We start from the raw sequence: 22,155 nt of genomic DNA on the forward strand, positions 1-22,155 counted from the left end.
GGTCGGTATCGGTATTACACTCCCTGGAGCGTAAAAGGAGACTGGAGTTTGGTCGATCGAAGCTTACTGGAACGAGATTCTAATTTGGTCGATCCCCCTCCACTTGCTCGGTTTGTCATGGTAGCTCCTTCTGGTTGCACACGTATAAGTCCCTCCTTCGTCATCGAGATCGGTTATAAATATTTTTCTACGATGAGTATCGCTGGAGTGGGGACGGCGACGATGATTCTCCGCGAGGACTACGAAGGGGGATTTTGGGTAGAAAAGTTGAGCCCCTGGTAAACCGAAGACCAGTCAGATACTCGATCTCGCGCCGGCATCTTCGAAAAATTTTCTATTTCGACCTGGGCCCCTTCCTCGCCTTTTTTTTACGACGAATATACTATCACGAACACGATCGAAAGATTTCTTCTTTTCATTTTTATTATCGATATCGACATCGAACACGAAGATTAGCCGTCCCACGCTCGAGCCGTGTTTTCTCATTCGGTATTAACAATATAGTTTCGAACAAGATCGTGGAATCTCCTCCGATAGCGAGGCATCTCTTTTTAGATTCTTCGATCGATCGATCGATCGTTTATTAATTTTCACGTTATAACCGCGGGGCGGCCGTTTAGTTGCGATCGATTAGTGCGCTTATCGACGGACCGAGATCTGTGAATTCGAACAAGAAAGAGAAAGAGAGAATGGGTGATACGTTGGTCGAGGATTCGAATCCCGTAGTAAACGGAAAGAAATCCAACGGTGATGCGGAATCGCAATTGCAGGCGCTCGAGGAGAAAGCGAGAAAAGCTCAGGAAGCCTTCGAAAAGGAAGAGAAACTGCGCAAGGAACTCGAAGAGCAGAACACGAAACTTGTCTCCGAAAGGAATGCCTTGCAGCGACAACTGGATGGTGAAAAAGGTTCCCTCTCGGAATATATGGAGAAATCTCTGAAATTGGCCGCTCAGAAAGCCGATATCGAGTCACAACTTCAGGTAAGCTTTCATTCATCGATAATTATATTATATATTATATATGACGGATGTTTCCCGATAGAAGGAAAAACAAGAATGCAATTTACATAAGATTATTCGGTAGAGTATAAATGTATAAAATGTATACGCTAGAGTTCTTTGATTTAACGATGTTAGATTTGATTAAGTAATTTTTATGAAATTAGAGGCTGTTAGGTAGCGTATCGAGAACTAAATAAATTTATCGATAGATTATCGATTGATATGGAGATATCAAAAATTTGCTGTCAATTATCTAATATAGATGCAGGCTCTGCTATGAAATGCCAGTTATTCGCTCAAGTAACCGAAGCAAAGTAATTTTTACAAAAATTACAATTTGCAAAAAATTGTGCTACCGTTTTTGTAATCGCGTAGGAAAGGCCGAACGGTGGTTTCGTCTTGCACAGTTTATATATCAGAAAGTAGCTCAATTGGCACGATTCATCGATAACGAAACTCATTACGCGATGATGAATATACGCCCTCCACGAATCGAATTATGAATCAGACAAACGGTAATTATACCTCCTAGACGACCGATTAGATGTCGAAATAAAGAGGAATGGGGTTATTAATGTCTCCTTAACATTCCTAAAATCATCCGAGGTCGTACATTCGAGGTATTACGGCCGCAGTCGTAGGAAAAGTATTGGAAATGAAAATAATCGTAGTTAAGCGGCAGAGTGAAGCTTTAAATAGATATCCATGGGAATGTAGCGCGGCGAAAAAATACGAAAATTTATTTACAATGCAGAACTGCTAGTTTCGATCTGTTTATCTTTCGCATACCGCCCTTAAAATAAATTTCGGCAATTTGTTAGAACGTGTTAGACCGAATCGAACGGTCAAAGCTTTTCGTTCGTAGGTTATAGGTATTCCAGCAGCCTGGAATATCGTAATCAGACATTAAATATTTAAAGGATTAGCGAAATAGAAATATGTTTACGATTATCTTCCCGTGATACGAAAGTATAGTGTCGTCCGTAAAAAATTTAGTGAAAATTCTGTTAATTTCACACGAGTAACCGAGTAAGATAATAACCTGATGACCCTTTTTATTTTTCGTTCGAACGTACTTAATAAGGCTTTATAAGCGACTGAACTCGTTTCTTGCAATGCGCGTAATCTTTTCGTCGAATGAAAATATTGTATAAATTACAATATCAACAAGGAATGCAATTTAAAACTCTGGTAACGCGAACTAACGACTTTGAAAAGATTTCGAAAGTAAACAGATTTCGACACGTCTGAAGCTCGAGTTTAAAATTTACAAGCTCGTCATAATTTAAACGAATCTGGCTCGGATTACAGAAAATGATGCACCTGGCAGGAGTTGATACATCGTGGTCGCGTCGTTTCGTAAGCGCGGGCATTAAGTAGCAAAGGCGCGTCATTAGTCAGACTCGTTCGACCACCGCGCCATGCCGCGTTGTATTCGCTTCGTGCGTTCTCTTCCATCTCTCTTCCATTCCGTGCTATTTTTCTTGCGCGACGAATCATCCCTCGTTTCCACATTCGTTCTAAAATTGTCCAACCTTCTAACAAATCTTCCATAACGAATATCAACTCCTAATTCTATTCCCTCGCTATAATTTACCTTTTTCCTTCGAATCGTTTTTATCATTTCATTCCATTATTCGATTTTATTTGCTCTTATCCCATGTTCGGATTTTTATATCGATATTTCTTTTTTCGAAATGCAGAACTTAGAAACCGACGAGCATAACTTTAACTCTAAAACTTATAATCCGTATAATCGTGATATGCGAATAAATAACGTATTCCGATACTAGATAAACTGAAACAGACGTATCTTTGATAGAAATGTCTTATGTTTGAACGTAAAACCGAAAAACAAACGTTATTATAGCTGTGAAATAATTTGAATTACGTTAACTCCTACGTTATGGGAATCATGCCTTTGTTCCTTTCGCCGTTTCTCGGGTGAGTCTTTACGCGACTCTTTCCGTAACGCAGATCTCTTCACGGAATGCCTTGTAAAAGCAACATTTGGCGAAAGAAATCGGACAGCGAAGAATCTCATCGCGTAATATAAAAAGAACTCCAAGAATTCCGTGGAGGATATGATTCGTTTCAGAGTACTGGACTATTTTTAACGGGCACCTTTTAAACGACTGGCTAACTGGTACTTAATGTCAACGCCAGTCGTACAATATCGTCTTTTTCTTTTTAGATTAAATTTAAAATTATCTCGTGTATCAGCTAAAATGCGAATTTTTAATTTAGACGATAATTGATCGTTTTCCATTCGTATTGCGGAGCGGGAATTTTCCAAATTTATTCTATCTATTCTATCAAATTTATTCTATTAAATATTCGCGATTATAACGTGTATGAAATTATGCGATGCCATATATGGACAGCAAACAAAGAAGAAAGGAAGAAAGTGAGAGAAAGAAAATGTGTTTAAATCAGTTTAGGGTATCTGCTGTGGAGAGGGACGTTGACTACTTTGCCCCTACCTTCGACACGGCCAAATTTAGTTGCCGTCGATCCCAGATTCCAGGTTATTAAAAGTAGGCGTGGTTATGTGCTGGAATAACTGACAAAACGAAGGAGGTAACAGGTGTATAGTGTATTTATACGTTGGTGCGCTTATGCACGTCATCGCGCAACTACTTCACCGTCCATCGTCGTTTCAGAAATTTTCTGACTTTCAAATACTTCTACATTGTAAAATCATCGCGATGTTTTTTCAATTTCCGTTTCTCTTTAAAATATATCGTATATCTTTCATTGTATTTGCTTCGCTCTTCTGTCGTTGGTATCGTAGGCTCTTAAGCAGTCCTACCTACACTTTGACACTTGTGTTTTAATCAAGAAACTACCGATACTCGTATTTTAAATATTATCAAATGAGAATAAATATCGAAAACGACATAAATACCAATGGCAATGATAAATGTCATTTATCTATGTATTTATGAAAATGTATAAATGTAGACGTAAAAGATTATTGCATGCTGATTATAAATATTTCTCCGAATGGCGATAATTATTAACTACTCGGAGGTAAGAAAGAAACGATATCAGAAATGGAAAAAAGGATCGAGGCTCGATAAATTAATAATTAACTTGGATAAAACGTTGACTTTCATTCGTTTTCATAAATATTAAATAAAATTATTTGGAAAAAATGTTTGGCTTCGTGGTACCGTGATATTTCTTCGTAGTCGTCATTCACATTTCCTACTTCTGAAATTGAAATATTACATCGAATTACTTTCTACTTGTTCATTTTTAATCGGCCAGTCTGCAACAGTCTGTCGAATTCCCACATGACTTTCTTATCTATTTCGAATTTGATTTACCGATATTTTTTTATTATAACATTAATATTAGAAACAAATACGATACAATAATTAGTCCTAAGCACATGAAATTAGTTAAACGCGATATTACGATTAACTATTAAGCGATATGCACCCTAATTTTTAATCTCATAGCCTGCTATTAAATATAAATTGCAAAATGCAATTGAAATTAAATCAAATCATATTGTATTATGAAACTATATTTATAATATGTTAATCTTGATTTACTCTACGTAAACAAAGAAGCAGAGATTTAGAGCAGAGATTGATTTAAAATAAATATTGTTAATTTACAACTACTTCGATAAAATAATTAGAAAGATTTATGAAAAGATATCTCGTAACTCGGACAGAGTTACTCTAGAAAGAGCAATTGAAAGGAGCAAACACATACGCAGCTTGGAATAAAAAAAAATTAATTGAACGATATAAAGCGAAATACAGGTGCATATAAAGCGCATATGGCATTGGTAAAAATAAAAGTATTCTTATATTACAGGATCTGAATGACAGATTCAAAGAAGAAGAAGATGCCAGGAACAATCTCTTCCAAAATAAGAAGAAACTCGAACAAGAAGTGGCAGGTCTAAAGAAAGACATTGAGGACCTCGAGCTTAACCTACAGAAATCAGAGCAAGATAAGGCGACGAAGGACCACCAGATCCGTAATTTGAACGACGAGATCGCTCATCAAGACGAACTGATCAATAAATTGAACAAAGAGAAAAAGAATCAAGGTGAAGTTAATCAGAAAACTGCCGAAGAGCTTCAAGCTGCCGAAGATAAAGTCAATCACTTGAACAAAGTCAAAGTCAAACTCGAGCACACTCTTGACGAACTCGAAGATTCCCTCGAACGTGAAAAGAAATCACGGTTAGTACAATGTACTAAACTGTACTAATATGTATACTATATGTATACATATATGTATGTATATAGTAATCATAATATTTGCAACTCATGCAGCCTCGTATGCTATCTAAATACATATATATATATATATTTATAAATGTTTAACATTGCAGAGCCGACGTAGAGAAAGCTAAACGAAAGGTGGAAGGCGACTTGAAACTTACACAGGAAGCTGTTGCTGACCTCGAGAGAAATAAGAAGGAACTCGAACAAACCATTCAACGTAAGGACAAGGAATTATCGTCTTTGACCGCTAAACTTGAAGACGAGCAGTCGTTAGTAGGCAAATTACAGAAACAAATTAAGGAATTACAAGCCCGTATCGAAGAACTGGAAGAAGAGGTTAGCCTGAAAAAAACATATATGTTGCCAATCTTGCCGATAAAATTACTTTACTTGCTTATAAATTGTCGATGCGATAAATTTGTCTGCACCTCCCGTACAGATCGAAGCTGAGCGTGGTTCTCGCGTGAAAGCTGAGAAACAGCGCAGTGACTTGGCACGAGAACTCGAGGAACTTGGTGAACGTCTCGAGGAAGCTGGCGGTGCCACCTCTGCTCAAATTGAACTCAACAAGAAGAGAGAAGCCGAACTTAGCAAGCTGCGCAGAGACCTCGAGGAAGCCAACATTCAACACGAAGCCACTCTTGCGAGTTTACGCAAAAAGCACAACGATGCCGTTGCCGAAATGGGAGAACAAATTGATACGCTTAACAAACTCAAGGCCAGGTAAGATAGTAATATCAATTTAATCGATAGAATCGTTTCGAAAAGAAATCTTAGCGATTCTGAAAATTTTCACCGATAAAACTTGCACTTTTATCGAAAAAGTTAACTTTCGATTAAAGATAAAGAAATTTGAAAAGGTAAAATGATTCATATGGAGAATCGGGGATATAATGAAATGTTTTCGATAGAGCTGAAAAGGGTCGTCATGATATCCATGCCGAGCTGAACAATTCCCGTGCCGCGACGGATCAGGTTTCAAGGGAAAAGGTACACGTTTAAGAAACAAAGAGAATGTCCATATGATTTGTCCACGTTTGTTTTCAGAATTACATTTCTCACCGTTACCACTGTCACGTTATTGGATATTTTTAATCCATGTTCAAACTTACCACACGATATCGAAATTATCGTCTAGTCGTCCCCGAATGAGTTTGAAGAAAAATGTTTCACTATTTGTTTATTGCTCCGGTGGTTGCGTTCTCCTTTAACCCTATATTTGATTTTTAGAATGTTGTCGCTAATGGAGTATCTTTCGAACCGTATACGTTTTGTAATGTTACGATTACACCGTTCGTCGTACTGACTCCAATTTTTCCTGGTCGTGTCCTAAATACTAATTACCAATTTCGCGTGTCTGTTTTCATGAAAATTAGAGTTGAAAAGGACAAGGTTCAATACTTCAGCGAATTAAACGACATGCGCGCGTCGGTAGATCAACTAAGCAACGAGAAGGTAAGAATCGTTCGTCGAGAAATGTCTGGGATCCAGCAGCAAACTAACGCAACTAACAGCTTTGTTAGGCAGCTCGAAACAGTTCGAGAAACGGAAACGGCGAACGTGCGACGTTTGCGATTACCATGATGAACGTGTTTATCTGTACCTTACGTCGTCGTGGTCGAAAGTATGTCCAGCTTGCAAAGCTTGTTCCTCGTGTGTACCTCCCTCTTCCAAGCTTCTTTTCTTCACTTTTGGACAATTGTTTAATTTATCGCTACATATTACACATTGTTCTCTTGTATATGTATACATGTACCGCGTATTAGAAAATTATTCACACGCCAAACGGTCGACTCGATGAAAAGTATATGGATAATTTTGTGACACGGAATCAGAAAACGACATAATTGATAACTGTTAGACCGTATTTTTTTTTTGCTAATATAAAATAAAACTAAAAATTTTTCGATAGATTCTCGATCGTGCGAATAACTCTGTGACTCTTGCGATATTCGCATCGATCGGCTAGTCGAATTAGCGTAAATTGTTCCAAAAGTGAATTCACTTGAAAATAATAAAACAATTTGTCTGATACATCTATCGAAATCGGTGACAGGCTGCCCAAGAAAAGATCGTGAAACAATTGCAACACCAATTAAACGAAACCCAAGGAAAACTGGAGGAAGTGAACCGTACTCTGAATGACTTCGATGCTGCGAAGAAGAAACTGTCGATCGAAAACAGTGATCTGCTACGACAATTAGAGGAAGCCGAATCGCAAGTAAGTCAGCTTTCGAAGATCAAGATTTCGCTGACAACGCAGCTCGAAGACACGAAACGATTGGCTGACGAAGAATCGAGAGAACGCGCTACTCTCCTTGGCAAATTCCGTAACTTGGAACACGATTTGGATAACATTCGTGAACAAGTGGAAGAGGAAGCCGAAGGTAAAGCGGATCTTCAGAGGCAACTTAGCAAGGCAAACGCGGAGGCACAATTATGGCGCACGAAATACGAATCTGAGGGCGTTGCGAGAGCGGAAGAACTCGAGGAAGCTAAGAGGAAGCTGCAGGCACGGTTGGCCGAAGCGGAGGAAACCATCGAATCCCTCAACCAAAAGGTTATCGCTCTCGAGAAGACGAAACAGAGATTGTCGACGGAGGTAGAGGACTTACAGATCGAAGTGGATCGCGCGACCGCGATCGCCAACGCCGCCGAAAAGAAACAGAAGGCCTTCGATAAGATTATCGGCGAATGGAAACTCAAAGTGGACGATCTCGCCGCCGAACTCGATGCCAGTCAGAAGGAATGCCGTAATTACAGCACGGAATTGTTCAGGCTCAGAGGTATTCATCTACTTTTTTCCATTTTCAAATTGCTTAAGGATTCTTGTGTAGAGGTTTATGTGTAGAGAGCGGTCGGTCGGTGAGGTTTAATGGACGAGATTGCTCGTTGTTGAAACCGTCGAATATATTTAAAATGATAAATAAGTTAACAGGCTATATTCGCTAAGTCGCTCGTACAGTTTATAAATCACGAAAGAAGATTGTTGATTGATATTTGATAGGTGCTTGCTAGATACGCGTCGATAACTCGCGTCGATAACTCGCGTTGATAACTCGCGTCGATAACTCGCGTCGATAACTCGCGTCGATAACTCGCGTCGATAACTCGCGTCGATAACTCGCGTCGATAACTCGCGTCGATAACTCGCGTCGATAACTCGCGTCGATAACTCGCGTCGATAACTCGCGTCGATAACTCGTCGACACTGACTGGCACGCGATCACGTCTGTTTATTTATACTGGTCAGAGGAGAGTCGGAAAATTCAACCTCAATTTTCAATGCAATTTGACGGTTGCATGTAGTGGCGACATTGTTTTGCCCGGAGTTTATTTGTCGTTATGTTTTAACAACATAAGTCGCTCTCGATTCGTGTCGTCCTTTGACTCATGCTTACTTGCTTACACATCTTTTCTATAATATCAATATATCCGTATAGGTGCGTACGAAGAAGGTCAGGAACAGTTGGAAGCAGTGCGTCGCGAGAACAAGAATCTAGCCGACGAAGTAAAAGACCTCTTGGATCAAATTGGCGAAGGTGGACGCAATATTCACGAGATCGAAAAAGCCAGGAAGCGCCTGGAGGCTGAAAAGGATGAACTTCAAGCTGCTCTGGAAGAAGCAGAGGCCGCTTTGGAACAAGAAGAGAACAAAGTATTGCGCAGTCAACTTGAACTGAGTCAAGTCAGACAAGAAATCGACCGACGTATCCAGGAGAAGGAAGAGGAATTCGAAAATACCAGAAAGAATCACCAACGTGCTCTCGATTCTATGCAGGCATCGCTCGAAGCTGAAGCTAAGGTTCGTAAAAAGTCGGATAAATCTCTTTGAAACGGTTATTAGATCATTTATAAAAACGGTAGGAGTAAAATCTCATAATATGTCGTGAAGATTCCTCGAGGCAAACATGATACATATTTGACGAAACTTTTCAGGGCAAGGCCGAGGCTTTGCGCATGAAGAAAAAACTGGAAGCAGATATAAACGAATTGGAGATCGCCCTGGATCATGCGAACAAAGCGAATGCCGAAGCTCAAAAGAACATCAAGAGATACCAACAGCAGCTGAAGGATGTCCAGACCGCGCTCGAGGAAGAACAACGAGCTCGCGACGAAGCGAGAGAACTTCTTGGAATTTCGGAACGCCGGGCGAACGCGCTTCAGAACGAACTCGAAGAAAGCCGTACTCTTCTCGAACAAGCGGACCGCGGACGTCGCCAGGCTGAACAAGAATTGGCCGACTGCCACGAGCAACTCAACGAACTAGGTGCTCAGAACGCTTCCATCTCTGCTGCCAAGAGAAAACTCGAGGCTGAGCTGCAAACCCTTCACGTGAGCATTCTTATCCTTCTATTCGATTCTAATTTTTCACATTTACATTTATTTTATAAAAGCTCCGACGAAACATTCGAAAAAAACGACAAATCCGAATGAGACTCGTATTTATTTTGTTTTCAGTCTGACTTGGACGAATTGTTGAACGAAGCAAAGAACTCTGAGGAGAAAGCAAAGAAAGCCATGGTTGATGCCGCTAGATTAGCCGACGAACTTCGAGCCGAACAAGATCATGCTCAAACGCAAGAGAAGCTTCGCAAAGCACTCGAAACTCAGATCAAGGAACTCCAGGTGCGTCTCGACGAAGCTGAAGCGAATGCCCTGAAAGGTGGTAAGAAGGCAATTCAAAAACTCGAACAACGTGTTCGTGAATTGGAGAACGAACTCGATGGAGAACAGAGGAGACACGCTGACGCTCAGAAGAATCTTCGCAAGTCCGAACGTCGCATCAAGGAACTCAGCTTCCAGGTACGAGTTCGTACGATATATACATATCGTATAAAATATAATGTATAATAATAATAATTGCGTTATCGAGATTTTCAGCGATAGCTTATTCTAAATCTATAAATGTTTAGGCTGATGAGGACCGCAAGAACCATGAGCGCATGCAAGACCTTGTCGATAAGCTTCAACAGAAGATCAAGACCTACAAGAGGCAGATCGAGGAAGCTGAAGAAATCGCTGCTTTGAATCTCGCGAAATTCCGCAAAGCGCAACAAGAGCTCGAGGAGGCAGAGGAAAGGGCGGACCTGGCTGAACAGGCAATTACCAAGTTCCGTACTAAAGGACGCGGAGGAAGTGCTGCGCGCGGACTGAGCCCAGCGGTAAGCAAATATTCAATTACTACCGTTTCTTTTATTCTCTTCGTTCAATTTCCTACATTTTCTTTTCGTATCGTATTTAAAAATGATACTTTTCTTCCTTTTTTTTTTCTTTTTACATTTTTTGATTTGACGATTAATTTCTTTTGTAATAATATAAGGTTTAATATAACTTGATTATATAATATTGGAAGAAATATTCGACTAAAAATTTTCCGAGAAATTCCATGATACGTGTGCTATGAAAAATGGAGATTTACGTTATCAGCGACGTAGATGAAGAAAAGAGAAATTTTCGTAGAATAGCAGTAGGATCTCTCTTCCGTAGCTCGTGTAGCAATCTCTTATTAAAATGTATCGAGCTACGTGTATATTCCGCAGGATATGTGAAAATCTCGATTTTATAAAAATCAATACGGCATAGTAAATGGCACAGGATTTCCAAGTTGGCGATCGAGAACGAAATTTCCTATAAAACGAGAAGAAAAAGTCGTAGAAAGAAAAGAGAATAACTATTGCGTACAAAGAAAAGTAGAGATTGCGGCAATTATCTCTAATTGTAAATCTGTATGTCCCTGTATAGCCCCAACAGAAGGCCCGTAAGGCGCCCTCCGCAATGGAGTAAAGAGTACCGCGCCGGTCCATGTAAGTTTGTGCACGTGTCATAAGCACGTGTGTGTGTCGACACATGGAAAAGCACAATAATCGCAAGAAAGCAATTATACATAGACAGAACTGTTCCGAATCCCCAATCCGCCGATCGTCAATGTCTTATTTTCTTGAACCTGTGTGAAAAGCTGATAACACTTGACGGGGGCATACCTTACGAGTATGAAGCTTGCTCCTAGTCACTGATTAACGTTGTGTATTACCTATCCCAAACAAATTCATGATAGTTCACGAACGGATCACTGTACCGATCCCTCTGTTATAATATAGAATATAGACGAATCGTTGCTTGGTTAGTGACTGGTTAATTACATGTGAATAGATTTGTTTACGTATATTTTTCGTTAGACATTAGACGGATGAAAGACGCGACGCGATGTAAAGACATAACTCCATCGATCGTTTTTCGTTGTTAATTCCGATTTTCGATATAATTATTGTTAGATACTTAGATTAGTTCTTGCAATTAGTCGATGTATCATCCACTTTATGATTCTTTTCACGAAACTAAGCAGACAAAATCATTCCAACTGTCTAAGAGAGGTATTACGACCCTCGATTCATATCCCATTGTTGTCTTTCAATTGCCAATACCAATGATGTGCGATAAACACGCAGAATGAATGAGAAGGACACAAAGAACGTGTCTAAATATCTATCTCCAAAAAATGTTTTCTTTTTTTGAATGCATACAGCGATACTAGATCCTGGTGAAGGATGGGATTAGGGATGGAATTAAAGACATATGGTATACATTTATAAACTGGCATTGCGATATCGTAGCGTTAGAAACGATATAATATCAAATTAACAAGAAACAAATTATTCTCTACCTTTGAATAAAAGACAGAAATCGTGAGTCTGCAATTCGGAAAATTTCATATCGTTTAAAACGTATTCGGTTTTGTTACTGCTATACCAAAGATACGCCAAATAAAAATAAAAACTTCGAACTTGATCCCATCGCTAAAAGCCGGAAAACACTTTCCCGGAAACAACTTGTGTTGTTCGAAAGCATCTCGACCAGAAACGTATCGCGTGAGAATTTTGTTGTTATTCGCGAGAACAGAAATAAACATGCTTTCGAACAAATTCGCTGATCTATGATTAACAGCGATCACGGAAGTACCGAATGAAAATAATAATACTTCTTTTGGAATTTTTCAGCCACACCGACCTGCGTTCAAACCCCAATTGGATGGTTCCGCATTCCCGCCACGCTTCGACCTGCAGCCCGATGGTGAACTGTAAAAATCTATACGACAACGATATACTTGTTACAAACACGATCGTAACAGCTTAACGTATGAATTGATCGCAACCGGCGAACTTTCATCGTGTCATCTCACTCAAATAACTCATCCCATCGTCTTCATACCTACGCACATACACCTTCATACAAAAAGTAAAGAAAGTATCCTCAGATCTTTACTACTTTCGTGTTGACACGAGAATGTCCGTGCTTGGTCTCATCTTGCCAGCTTCGAGATAAAAATAGAAAAGGGAAGATTACAAAAGATTGGAAATTTTTCTTTCGACATTCTAGTTCTAATTCTAGTATATTTGATTGTTAATTGGCAGAAGAAATCGGCAATACAATAGACGTGGAGGAGAGATTAACCTTCACCACTCGCGCTGACGGTCGAGGAAAGAGAGAGTGAAAGAGTGAAAGTGGAAGAGTAAGAGAGAAAACGAGAGAAAGGAAAGGTGCGAGCGAGCGGTTGAAATGAAAAACGAGAGCCAGCTCGAAATTTTAAACGTTGTATTATGAACACGTGGCAGAAAAGAAAAGTATGTGCAATACTGGCATACGCGCGTATCAAGCGGACGAATCGATAAATAGATACGATATACACATTACAGAAACGGAACGATAAAAAAAAGAACAAGATTACATGTTATAAAAAAATAAACAATGAATAAAAATATAACGCTAGTCACGGATTTGAACGTCAGCGCGCATTATTATATACGTCATCGAAATGATAACCCTATCCTATAAAGTTAATTGTAATTTATAAAGAGAGCCGAAGTATGTATTTATTAAAATAAATAAGCAATAAATAAAATTAAGAACCAATCGCAATATTTGTCATTTCATATACTCCAGCCTTCTAATCGTTTATAATTTTTAGAATTTTTAGAATCTTTTAATCATCGCCTCATAATTCGTTTCTTGCCATATCGTCTCCGTTGCAGCAAATACTAACAACTTTCTTTTATTTTATACCGTTGATTTTCATTCGCTTTCAGATACATATGTACCTAACTGTAATTTTTCATTCATTTCCTTTATATTCGTCATAAAAGTCCACATACACTCCTTATATGCGTATAAAATATCATAGTAAAAACATTAGCTCTACGAATCCTTTTGGCACATTAAGACACACGTTGTCAGAATGTAACACAACTTATTCACTTTCACCCTTAGTAGGAGGAAAGAAGTAAAAGTGTATAAAATACAATGTGTTACAAAAATTGCATGCACCTGTTATACCTATATGAAATCATAAAAATAACGTGCTTAATAAGTATAATAATATTTTCTGGGGCACCTACGTGAACATCAATAATTCCTTGACGTCGAAAAAATGTAAGGTTCTGTCATTTCTGATGCAACTCTATCCCAAGATTTTTGTTAGTCAGATGTTTTGAGTTTTTAATTCCTTTTAGGAAAACATTAATGACAATTGTATCGCTATGTAGGTATAAATGATATTGTGACAAAGTGCATTTTCAATTTCTTTGGTTAGCCAGGTGTTTGTAGACCTTCGCGACTAACCGTATATGTACGATTTAAAATGTAGAAAGCTTCGTCATGTTATATTTGAGAGGATGAAAAGGTAGGAGTTACAAAACAGTTTCAACGTTAAAATTATTTAAAATTACGAGAACAACATAGCGCAAGACGACTCGAATCAAACTCAACTTCTTTATGCATTGCTTGTGTTCTATCAAAAATGTATTTCCAAAATCACGTATTTGTTATACGAATTCACTGATTGCTAATAATATACGTGATTAGTGCTTATTTCCTAAGTTAAGTGGACGCTGACCCTCTCAAGAAACAAATTATTTTTAATCGTCGCTTTAATCATAGCCTATCCGTTATTCTATCTAATATTCTTTTTCCGTTCTTTACGTAGGATTTGTTTAAATTGTCCCTTTACAAGCTCCCATTGGGTAAACTTCTTAGTACTAACTCCAAATTCCTTGCAAGTTTGTTGAAAAGCTTCTTCACAAAGTGGCAAGTAACAGTGATCCACTGTTGGCAGAAGATGATGAAGACCGTGTAATCCGAAGTTAGTCAACACCAGAAAGTCAGAGTCATCGATCACTGTTCGCTCTCTTACGGCATCCAATTCTAGCAAACCCCAGTCGAAATCGTTTCTAGAAAATATTATTCGTCTCTATTATTAACTGTTTCAATTGAGAATATTTTTTTTATACGTTCACATTTCTTTCGATTAGAAACTATAATTTTGAATGAACCTATTAACGATAAATATGCACACATATACATACATATATAAATAGAATTATTGTGTTGATAAATTTTCAAGATCTATAAGTTGCATTGAATTGATATATACCTCCTATCTTTCTTTAAAAATCTCTAAGAATTTAATCTTGACGAGTAATTTCAAATACAACTTGCGCAACTTATATGTAGTACGATTAAAATATAAAATATATAAGAATATATGAATATAAGAATGTATATAGCACGTATTACCGATACGTATACAAACGAACCTGTATATGTCGCCATCATGAAAGATATCGGGATGATGATGAGCTGCATTGAAACCGATCATAAAAAATATAAAACTGCCTGTTAATATAATTAATAACCAAAGTTTCACAGCCACAAAAATACTTGGCGCGAGAAAGGACATCGATATGGGCAAAAAGAGAGGTACAGCATCTCGAAATTCGAATTTTCTATATTCGAAGAACACAGAGTAATATCTGAAACGAATACGTATTTATTAATTTTGACTTTTCGCATTTAACGTAACAATATTTCATTTATAACACCATAATCCGACCACTTGAAAAAAGAAAACAAAAATACAAGGTGAATTGGTGCAGATGGCAAAGACGGAAGATGTAATGGGAAGGTGGTGAAGGGTTTACCAGAAGTTAAGAGTTGATGGAGAGTGTAGTAAGATGACAAGAGAGGGGGGAAGGAAGAAGCGAGAAAGGACATTTTTAAAAAGATCTCGCTGAACAACAAGCAATGCAAAGAGAGACGGGAGAAGAAAGAAGAGGGAAGTATAGTGTTTTGGAATATATCAGGAAAGAAAAGGATTTCTGCGAGTATATAGAAAGGCAAAACGACGTAGATTTAATAGGAACGTGGATAGATGATAAATAATGATAATAAATGGGAGAAGATCACACACGGACTACCTAAAGTAAATGCAAAGAGAGACAGGAGAAGAAAGAAGAGGGAAGTATAGTGTTTTGGAATATATCAGGAAAGAAAAGGATTTCTGCGAGTATATAGAAAGGCAAAACGACGTAGATTTAATAGGAACGTGGATAGATGATAAATAATGATAATAAATGGGAGAAGATCACATACGGACTACCTAAAGGCTTTATATGGTATTATCATTTTACGAAAAGGAAATGGGAGAAGGAAAGACTTATAACAGAAATAACAACTGGAGTAACAGAGAAATGGGAAAGAGAAGTAGTGAGAAGACAGTTAAAAATAAATGAAGTGAGTTGGAACATATGGACGGTGTACCAAAGAGGGAGTATGTCCGAGTTGGAAAGAAAGGTGCAGAAAATCATACAGCAGAAGGAGAGAGCATTGGTGTGTTGATGGAGATATCTAATTGCAAAATTTAGATGTGGGAACGAGCTGAAGGTAATAAGAAAGTTCATGGAGGAGGATAATAAGAAGGAAAGGAAGGAATAAAAAAAGGAGTGAGAAAGATAACCAAAGAAGAGATTTTTGCTGTTGATAATAATTAAATTGGGTACTGATTGTAGAAGTAACGGAAGGTCATCTTCAAACAGCTAGCAGCTACTAGCAAAAGAGTTTCGAATAATAAATACTATATGATATATTGCATCTATTTATGAAATATTTAGCCACGGAATAAACAATTTAATATTAAGAAATATTATTTGTGCGTAATATGCATCGTTGGATTTTGATAAATCTTTAACCCTGATATAAAAAAATAATAACGAACCTTTTGATTGCTTGTGTGTAAAGAGCTAAAGCCCAAATGATAGGACTTATCAGTTGACTAATGATACCTTTCAGTAATGATTTTTTAGGATCTGGTAACCAAAACAGATAAGGCTCAATCGAGTATATTTCAAAGTCCCAAAGGGTATTAGGGTACATGTGGTGACTCATTGCATGTGTTATTCGCCAATCCTTCGACGACATTGTGCTTAAATCAAAGTAGTACATTCGAAAACTATTCCTCATATGAAAATAATTATGACCAATAACCGTGGTCCACCCGAGAGAAATTCCTGAAATCATAAGTATGTATTTCAATTATAGCATTTTGCATCCAAAATAAGAAAAAAAAGAAAATATCGTGCAAATTATATTTATCATATAGTAGTAGTTAAAGACTAAAAATGTAATTAAAATATTTGACCAACCAGCAAGCATGATGATTAAATAAGATTGCGTATAAGCTACTGCGAGGCTAAGTAAAACGGTAGTACTGACAAAAAAATCAGCGAATAAATTTGTTTTTGTCGACGACCGATGAAAATCCACGTCTTTTAGGGCTTCTAATGCACGCTTTTTGAAAATAGAAAAGAAACCATTCGGTTCAAACGTTAATGGCAGCTTTCGTGGTGAAACTGCCTCTCTTACCAAGTATTTTGGAAGCAGTTTCGCAGCTTTATCAGTTAGATGATGCGACTGAAAAATACAAATTACATTTATTTAAAATATCGTTTAAAATAACCTGTACAGTGAACTAAATTATGTGACTTATAACAAGAATATATAACCAGAAGAAGAAACTATTGTACCAATTATTGTACTGCACGAAAACGAATTACCTCGAAAAGTTCGGTAATATCAGTACCCTTGGTTAGGCGAATCCATTCTGCTCCTCCTGGGTGAAATTTTGCAAAACCTTCTAAATCATATAAATTATTTTGAATCCTCCATAAACCTTCCGCAGCGTCTATTTGTCTTCTTGCTTCGAGAAAAGAGTATGCTGTTTGAAATTTAGCATCCCTTCCAGGAAAATTTTCGAAGCCCGGTATCGAACTTTCTAATTTCCGCATTGCTTTCTTCTTCTTTTTTTATTGATCTGTACGGTACATAAAATAATTAAATAAAAATTGTGAGTAAGTAGGTAACATTACTTAACATCAAGTAATAACTATAACAATTGCTTAATCGTGGTTCAGGATATAAATCTAAATAAAGAATATAAGGAATCTTATTAAAACGTGTTATTCATTTCGTTATAAACATTTTAATTTATCCTGCTCCCGTTAAATTTATCGAGTTATTGTTTAAAATTCCCATTTACAATCATATCTTAAACTCTGCATTCTGAAAATATCTAAAAGAAGTTAGTAACATTAAATTACGAGTTTTATTTAAAAATACATTATTCAAGTGTTAAGATTATGATACAAAGTGATATAGTAATTGCAAAACAAATTTTTTAGTGTTTCAAGATATTGATAAGTGAATGAAATAATTTCCAAGACAGATTGCATAAATGAAACTGCATGTTTTTGTAAATACTGTATGTACGTAGTTGTTTTTGCGGATTTAGTGATATGTTAAAAAATGGGTTAAAATTAGAGAATAATAGGATAGGGTTAGAGGACAATAATTATCGAAGTACTTATGCCTTCTTAAACTAAATGTTAACATACCTTACAGTTAGTTAAATTTTACACATAATTGATTAAAGCTGGGTGAAGTATTTAATAAATAGTAATGTATCATTCGTTATATAACATTCTATTTCAGATATGTGTTTCGCAATTAATATTACCATTCATATAGGCGACACTTGTCTTAAATTAAAAAATTGACTATCTTATGTTCGTTTCTAATACTAGCAAAATAAATATATCATTAAAGTTTAAAAAAGGGAAAATAGAGGTGTGCGGGTAAATCTGTAAAATAGTGTATCGTTACCAGGGACGGATTTACCATTACGCTAATGAGACTAAAAGCGTTGGGCCCCGAAACAATATGCCTATCAAAAAGAATAATAAACAAATATCAGAATTACATAAAATACATTTATTGGTATGGGAAGACTGGGATAAAAGTGTTAGCTTGGCTAAAACGATGTTTGCTGAATCAATACGTACAGTGTTTTAGAACATTCTTACGTTTTCTAGGATGCGTGAAAAGTAATTAAATCCTCCGACAAGACTCGTTGACCATGGGAATTTTGAATGCAGTTTTAGACTGGCCATGATATCGTGCGGATTTTAATTACTGCACATGATGTTAATATTCACCGTCTAAGGGAATATTAACTTATAGCTATATATTAACTAATATTGACTCTGACAGATTAATCAAAGAATCTCTAAATGTGTCATAATTTCCTATTGGTTTAACGATTTAGCTTTAACGATTTAGCCAGGTTGAACTTTTATAAATTCAGTTTAGCTCAGGGTCCTCAAAATGATTATTAACTTCAGGCTTCCAAAGGGTTAAATCCGCCACTGATCGTTACTTTACTATTCACTTGATTATTTGAATCATTTATTAAAATATCTCAATTGTAATGACGTCTAATGACTAATTTTTAAAATCACATTTGCTTGATTTCTATGTGACTTATCAAATGTCAACACATTCGATTACTATTGTCGCAATGAATTAAAATACTGAATAAGGAAGTGCAATAATATACCACGTATATGATATTATATTTTACATGATTTTATATTGATTTTATATTTTTACAAACAGAAATTATTTTTATATTATTGTTCATGAATAAATTAATTGCTAAATCATTATCAAGCAAGATAAATTGAATGGATGAAAGTTAAATTTAGAATATAAACTGAAATGGATTCCCCGTTTTTCATATTTGATTAAAAATAGTATTATTTTGCGATAACGTGAGTATATTATGTATTATGCACGTGTGTATTGTACACATTCTATTCCGCAACTTTAAGTTTCTAATAAGTTAACTTTACTATGTCTACTAATTATTATAAATATTTCTAGTTACACATTACTATACGAAAAAAAATGTTTATCATATTTTCTAATAATTTTTTCATACCAATCGTTATATACCAAAATGTTAATCGTGTATAGAGATTTCTTGTAGAACTTTCTAATATGGTAGATTGTGATTGAATCTTCTAATTTATTTCCAAATAACTTGATGCTGTTTAATAGTTATTGACAAACAACGATATTTATTTCATCACATTACGAAGACGTAACTCATTACACGAAAAGATACTTTGTTTTTACTGTAACACTAATTAAAACTGAACCTGATTACGTTGTTCAACGGACTGCTTTTAATGGAACAATATGGAAAGTACTCTTCTTTCTTATATATGTCAAACCAACATATATTGAGTAGAACCTGAACGACCTAGTACTTTGACCCTGCAACGATAGTCAATCCAACAGACGATAACTCTATGACGCGTTGCTACTCATTGCAGAATATCTGACACTATACACATCAAAATAAATATGTGTATATTACTTTTTATTTAAAAATTTGACCGGTATTGTTACAATTTTTATAACTATTAACTCTTTTAACATGAAGTCAAGTGTTTCTTCAGGTTATGAGAAAATTTTGTTTTTTTATAAGCGACGAATTACAAGCGACAAAAATGTGTTTTGCCAGTTATATACAGGATGTACCAGATTTTTTCACAAAACATTCCCATCATATACCAGAAGTAAAATTAAGAAAAAAAATGTTATATAAATATAGGCTTTAAACTGCTTTATTGTAGATTAAATTTATTCATATATTAAAAAGTTTGTTAAAACGACACAAAATAAAGGACTGCTGTTTCGTCGACCCAGTATGTTGCCCATATCTATTTGATATGCTTACACAGGCTTTGGTGTTTATTTGCCGAGGTCGTTGATTTGATCAAAACAGTCCGGCAATCCGTTACCCTCAAAGATGGATAGGTCGAGAAGGATCAATTCCCTGGTTCCCAAGTTCACCAGATATCACTTGAACAGATTTTTATTTACGTAAAAGAAAAAGTTTGCCAAACACAAATTAATACGTGTCGGCAGTTAATGCAGATGATTCATATCGTATTTGCAGCAGTTAAGAGAATGAATAGGAAATTAATAATGCAATAGATTCTATTTTCCGTAGTCTTCGTATTCGCACTACATTGTGAAACGGAATTATAACGTCAATGGATATTATACGTTTTATTCCTACGTGATATCGAACAAAAAATTAATTCGTTGTTATTTCGTATTTTTGTTATAACTTTTTAACAGAGTATATAACAGCTTACATCTATATAACATTGTTTCTTATGTTTGCTTATATAGTCTTGTGAAGAACTAGGACACCCTGTATCTATTTCTATGTAAAAATATTGCTGGTGATATATACATATGTACATATTATGTATTTAGACATTTTCACCGCTTTCGGAGTAACGGAATATTAATTTTATCAAACTATAGTATAAAGTAATGACAAATTAATAATTTGTTATTAGTAATTAGTCTTCTCGCGCAATCAACCGATTGTAATCTTAAATAATCAATTATCATTACCGTTGGAAAGTCGTTTAATATCGAAAATTTTCCTATCAGTTTAAGAAAATCTTCCTTATCTGACTCATCGAAACTAGAAGATGAAGATATAAGAACCTTTCGTTTATACCGTAATTTTATAATTAAATAACATGAAGTATACGCTATTAAAAATAAATGATTATATACTTTGGAGTTGCATGTTACAAAATGAGCGATATCTTCCAATAAAAACGAGATTAAATAAAAGCTTAAAGTCAAAGTTACTAGTATACCACACAGATTTGTTGAACTAGCATTGGTTTTTAACCAGTCGGAATTTTTCTATAATCAACTAATGAAGTAGTAAATTATACATATGTTTACTTGATATGTGATAGTTTACGAACACAAAAAACAATATTATCTACACTGAACTGATAATCGTAAGCTTATCCAAAACTCTCATTGTGTTCCGCCACAACCAGATTTTTCCATTCAATTAATCGGTATTGAAATGGTGATAGTAATCCTGTCCTGTGGAACTTATTAGTAAGAAAAATTTATTGATGTCAACATTGTAGCAATTTAAAATTCACATGGAATGTATTTAATAGAATACATAAACGATTTATAACGGATTTATAAGCGACGGAAATACGTACCGTAACAATTTTGTCACTGTATATCACCCCATTGTATTTACAATGATAAAATATAATTACTATTATATAATTTTTCGCTTTATATTAGAATGTGAGGGATGAACAACAAATATAAAAAGGAAGAAATTATCTAAAATGTTTAAACGTGTTGCTTTCGTGTTTCTATTATATAAATAATAAGAAAAAATAAAAGAAATATTTACGTTTCATTTTTTACTTCTTTTTACTTATTTACCACTTACTTGCGAGTGGTACTCGGTGTACATTAGATTTAGGCATGTTTTCTCATTTTTATCTCCCTTCTCATATGATATTCCTAAGAAGAACGGAGTGTTTATAACAGAACTTCGTTTACTTGAACTTGTCGAGCGATAAACAAGTTATATAATTGGAGTTCATATAATAAGAGCTCACCAGTTATGTATTATTTTCTGTTCATATAATAGGAGTTCACGTTCAGATAAATGAATTCAATCAGCAAAAGTTCAGTTAATCGGACATTAATTAAAATTTCGTTCAGATAAGTGGACTTGATATAAATTGAGTTCTACTGTAAATTAAATATATCATATCGTGCATAGTTTGATAAATAACGAGAAGATTATACGATGAACTTCATTATTGAAGATGTAGGGTATAATTGTAAATCGTAGTTTAATTCACATGAACTACATT

The 22,155-nt window shown here is 35.9% G+C and overlaps 3 protein-coding genes across 29 annotated transcripts in view; 1 reads left to right on the forward strand and 2 right to left on the reverse strand.

Moving 5' to 3' along the window:
- Positions 1-13,165, forward strand: part of LOC126865565 (myosin heavy chain, muscle) — a 41,287-nt gene extending 28,122 nt beyond the window's left edge. For 13 of the 25 annotated variants that reach the window (XM_050618249.1, XM_050618235.1, XM_050618250.1 and 10 more), the window contains exons 16-26: positions 771-980; positions 4,836-5,209; positions 5,362-5,590; positions 5,694-5,977; positions 6,631-6,709; positions 7,311-8,040; positions 8,698-9,059; positions 9,194-9,589; positions 9,716-10,060; positions 10,171-10,419; positions 12,253-13,165. In XM_050618249.1, coding sequence (XP_050474206.1) covers positions 771-980; positions 4,836-5,209; positions 5,362-5,590; positions 5,694-5,977; positions 6,631-6,709; positions 7,311-8,040; positions 8,698-9,059; positions 9,194-9,589; positions 9,716-10,060; positions 10,171-10,419; positions 12,253-12,336 — 3,342 coding nt within the window. In that variant the 3' untranslated portion in view covers positions 12,337-13,165. Of the gene's footprint in view, positions 1-770; positions 981-4,835; positions 5,210-5,361; positions 5,591-5,693; positions 5,978-6,165; positions 6,245-6,630; positions 6,710-7,310; positions 8,041-8,697; positions 9,060-9,193; positions 9,590-9,715; positions 10,061-10,170; positions 10,420-10,999; positions 11,062-12,252 lie in introns of all 25 variants that reach the window. The other 12 variants (XM_050618244.1, XM_050618238.1, XM_050618239.1 and 9 more) reach the window with 2 other exon arrangements.
- The window catches only part of LOC126865578 (BUB3-interacting and GLEBS motif-containing protein ZNF207), a 42,183-nt gene continuing 23,748 nt past the window's right edge, over positions 3,721-22,155 (reverse strand). The window contains exon 7 of the mRNA XM_050618282.1: positions 3,721-3,732. The gene's annotated coding sequence lies outside the window, so the exon portion shown is untranslated. The remainder of the gene's footprint in view (positions 3,733-22,155) is intronic.
- On the reverse strand, positions 12,831-19,656 carry LOC126865579 (cytochrome b5-related protein). Of its 3 annotated transcripts, none has more exons than XM_050618287.1 (6): positions 19,582-19,656; positions 17,140-17,396; positions 16,729-16,996; positions 16,302-16,593; positions 14,845-15,060; positions 12,831-14,478 (listed from the first exon to the last, which is right to left on the reverse strand). In XM_050618287.1, exons 2-6 carry the CDS (start codon positions 17,368-17,370, stop codon positions 14,202-14,204), a joined length of 1,284 nt encoding a protein of 427 aa, XP_050474244.1. In that variant the 5' UTR covers positions 17,371-17,396; positions 19,582-19,656; the 3' UTR covers positions 12,831-14,201. The 3 variants fall into 3 exon arrangements, with proteins under 3 accessions (XP_050474244.1, XP_050474243.1, XP_050474242.1); XM_050618286.1 differs by having other exon boundaries at positions 19,376-19,645; XM_050618285.1 differs by having other exon boundaries at positions 19,362-19,645.

This window comes from Bombus huntii, chromosome 5 (genome assembly GCF_024542735.1).
Source record: "Bombus huntii isolate Logan2020A chromosome 5, iyBomHunt1.1, whole genome shotgun sequence".
In the NCBI taxonomy this organism is placed as follows: Eukaryota; Metazoa; Arthropoda; class Insecta; order Hymenoptera; family Apidae; genus Bombus; species Bombus huntii.

Excerpts from the sequence above, each read along its gene's own strand:
- LOC126865579 (XM_050618287.1), bottom strand. The coding sequence starts at position 17,370 with ATGCGGAAATTAGAAAGTTCGATACCGGGCTTCGAAAATTTTCCTGGA. Across the intron at positions 16,594-16,728 it reads TTTAATCATCATGCTTGCTG|GAATTTCTCTCGGGTGGACC; the intron begins GTTGGTCAAATA and ends TTATGATTTCAG. Across the intron at positions 15,061-16,301 it reads TACACACAAGCAATCAAAAG|ATATTACTCTGTGTTCTTCG; the intron begins GTTCGTTATTAT and ends TATTCGTTTCAG.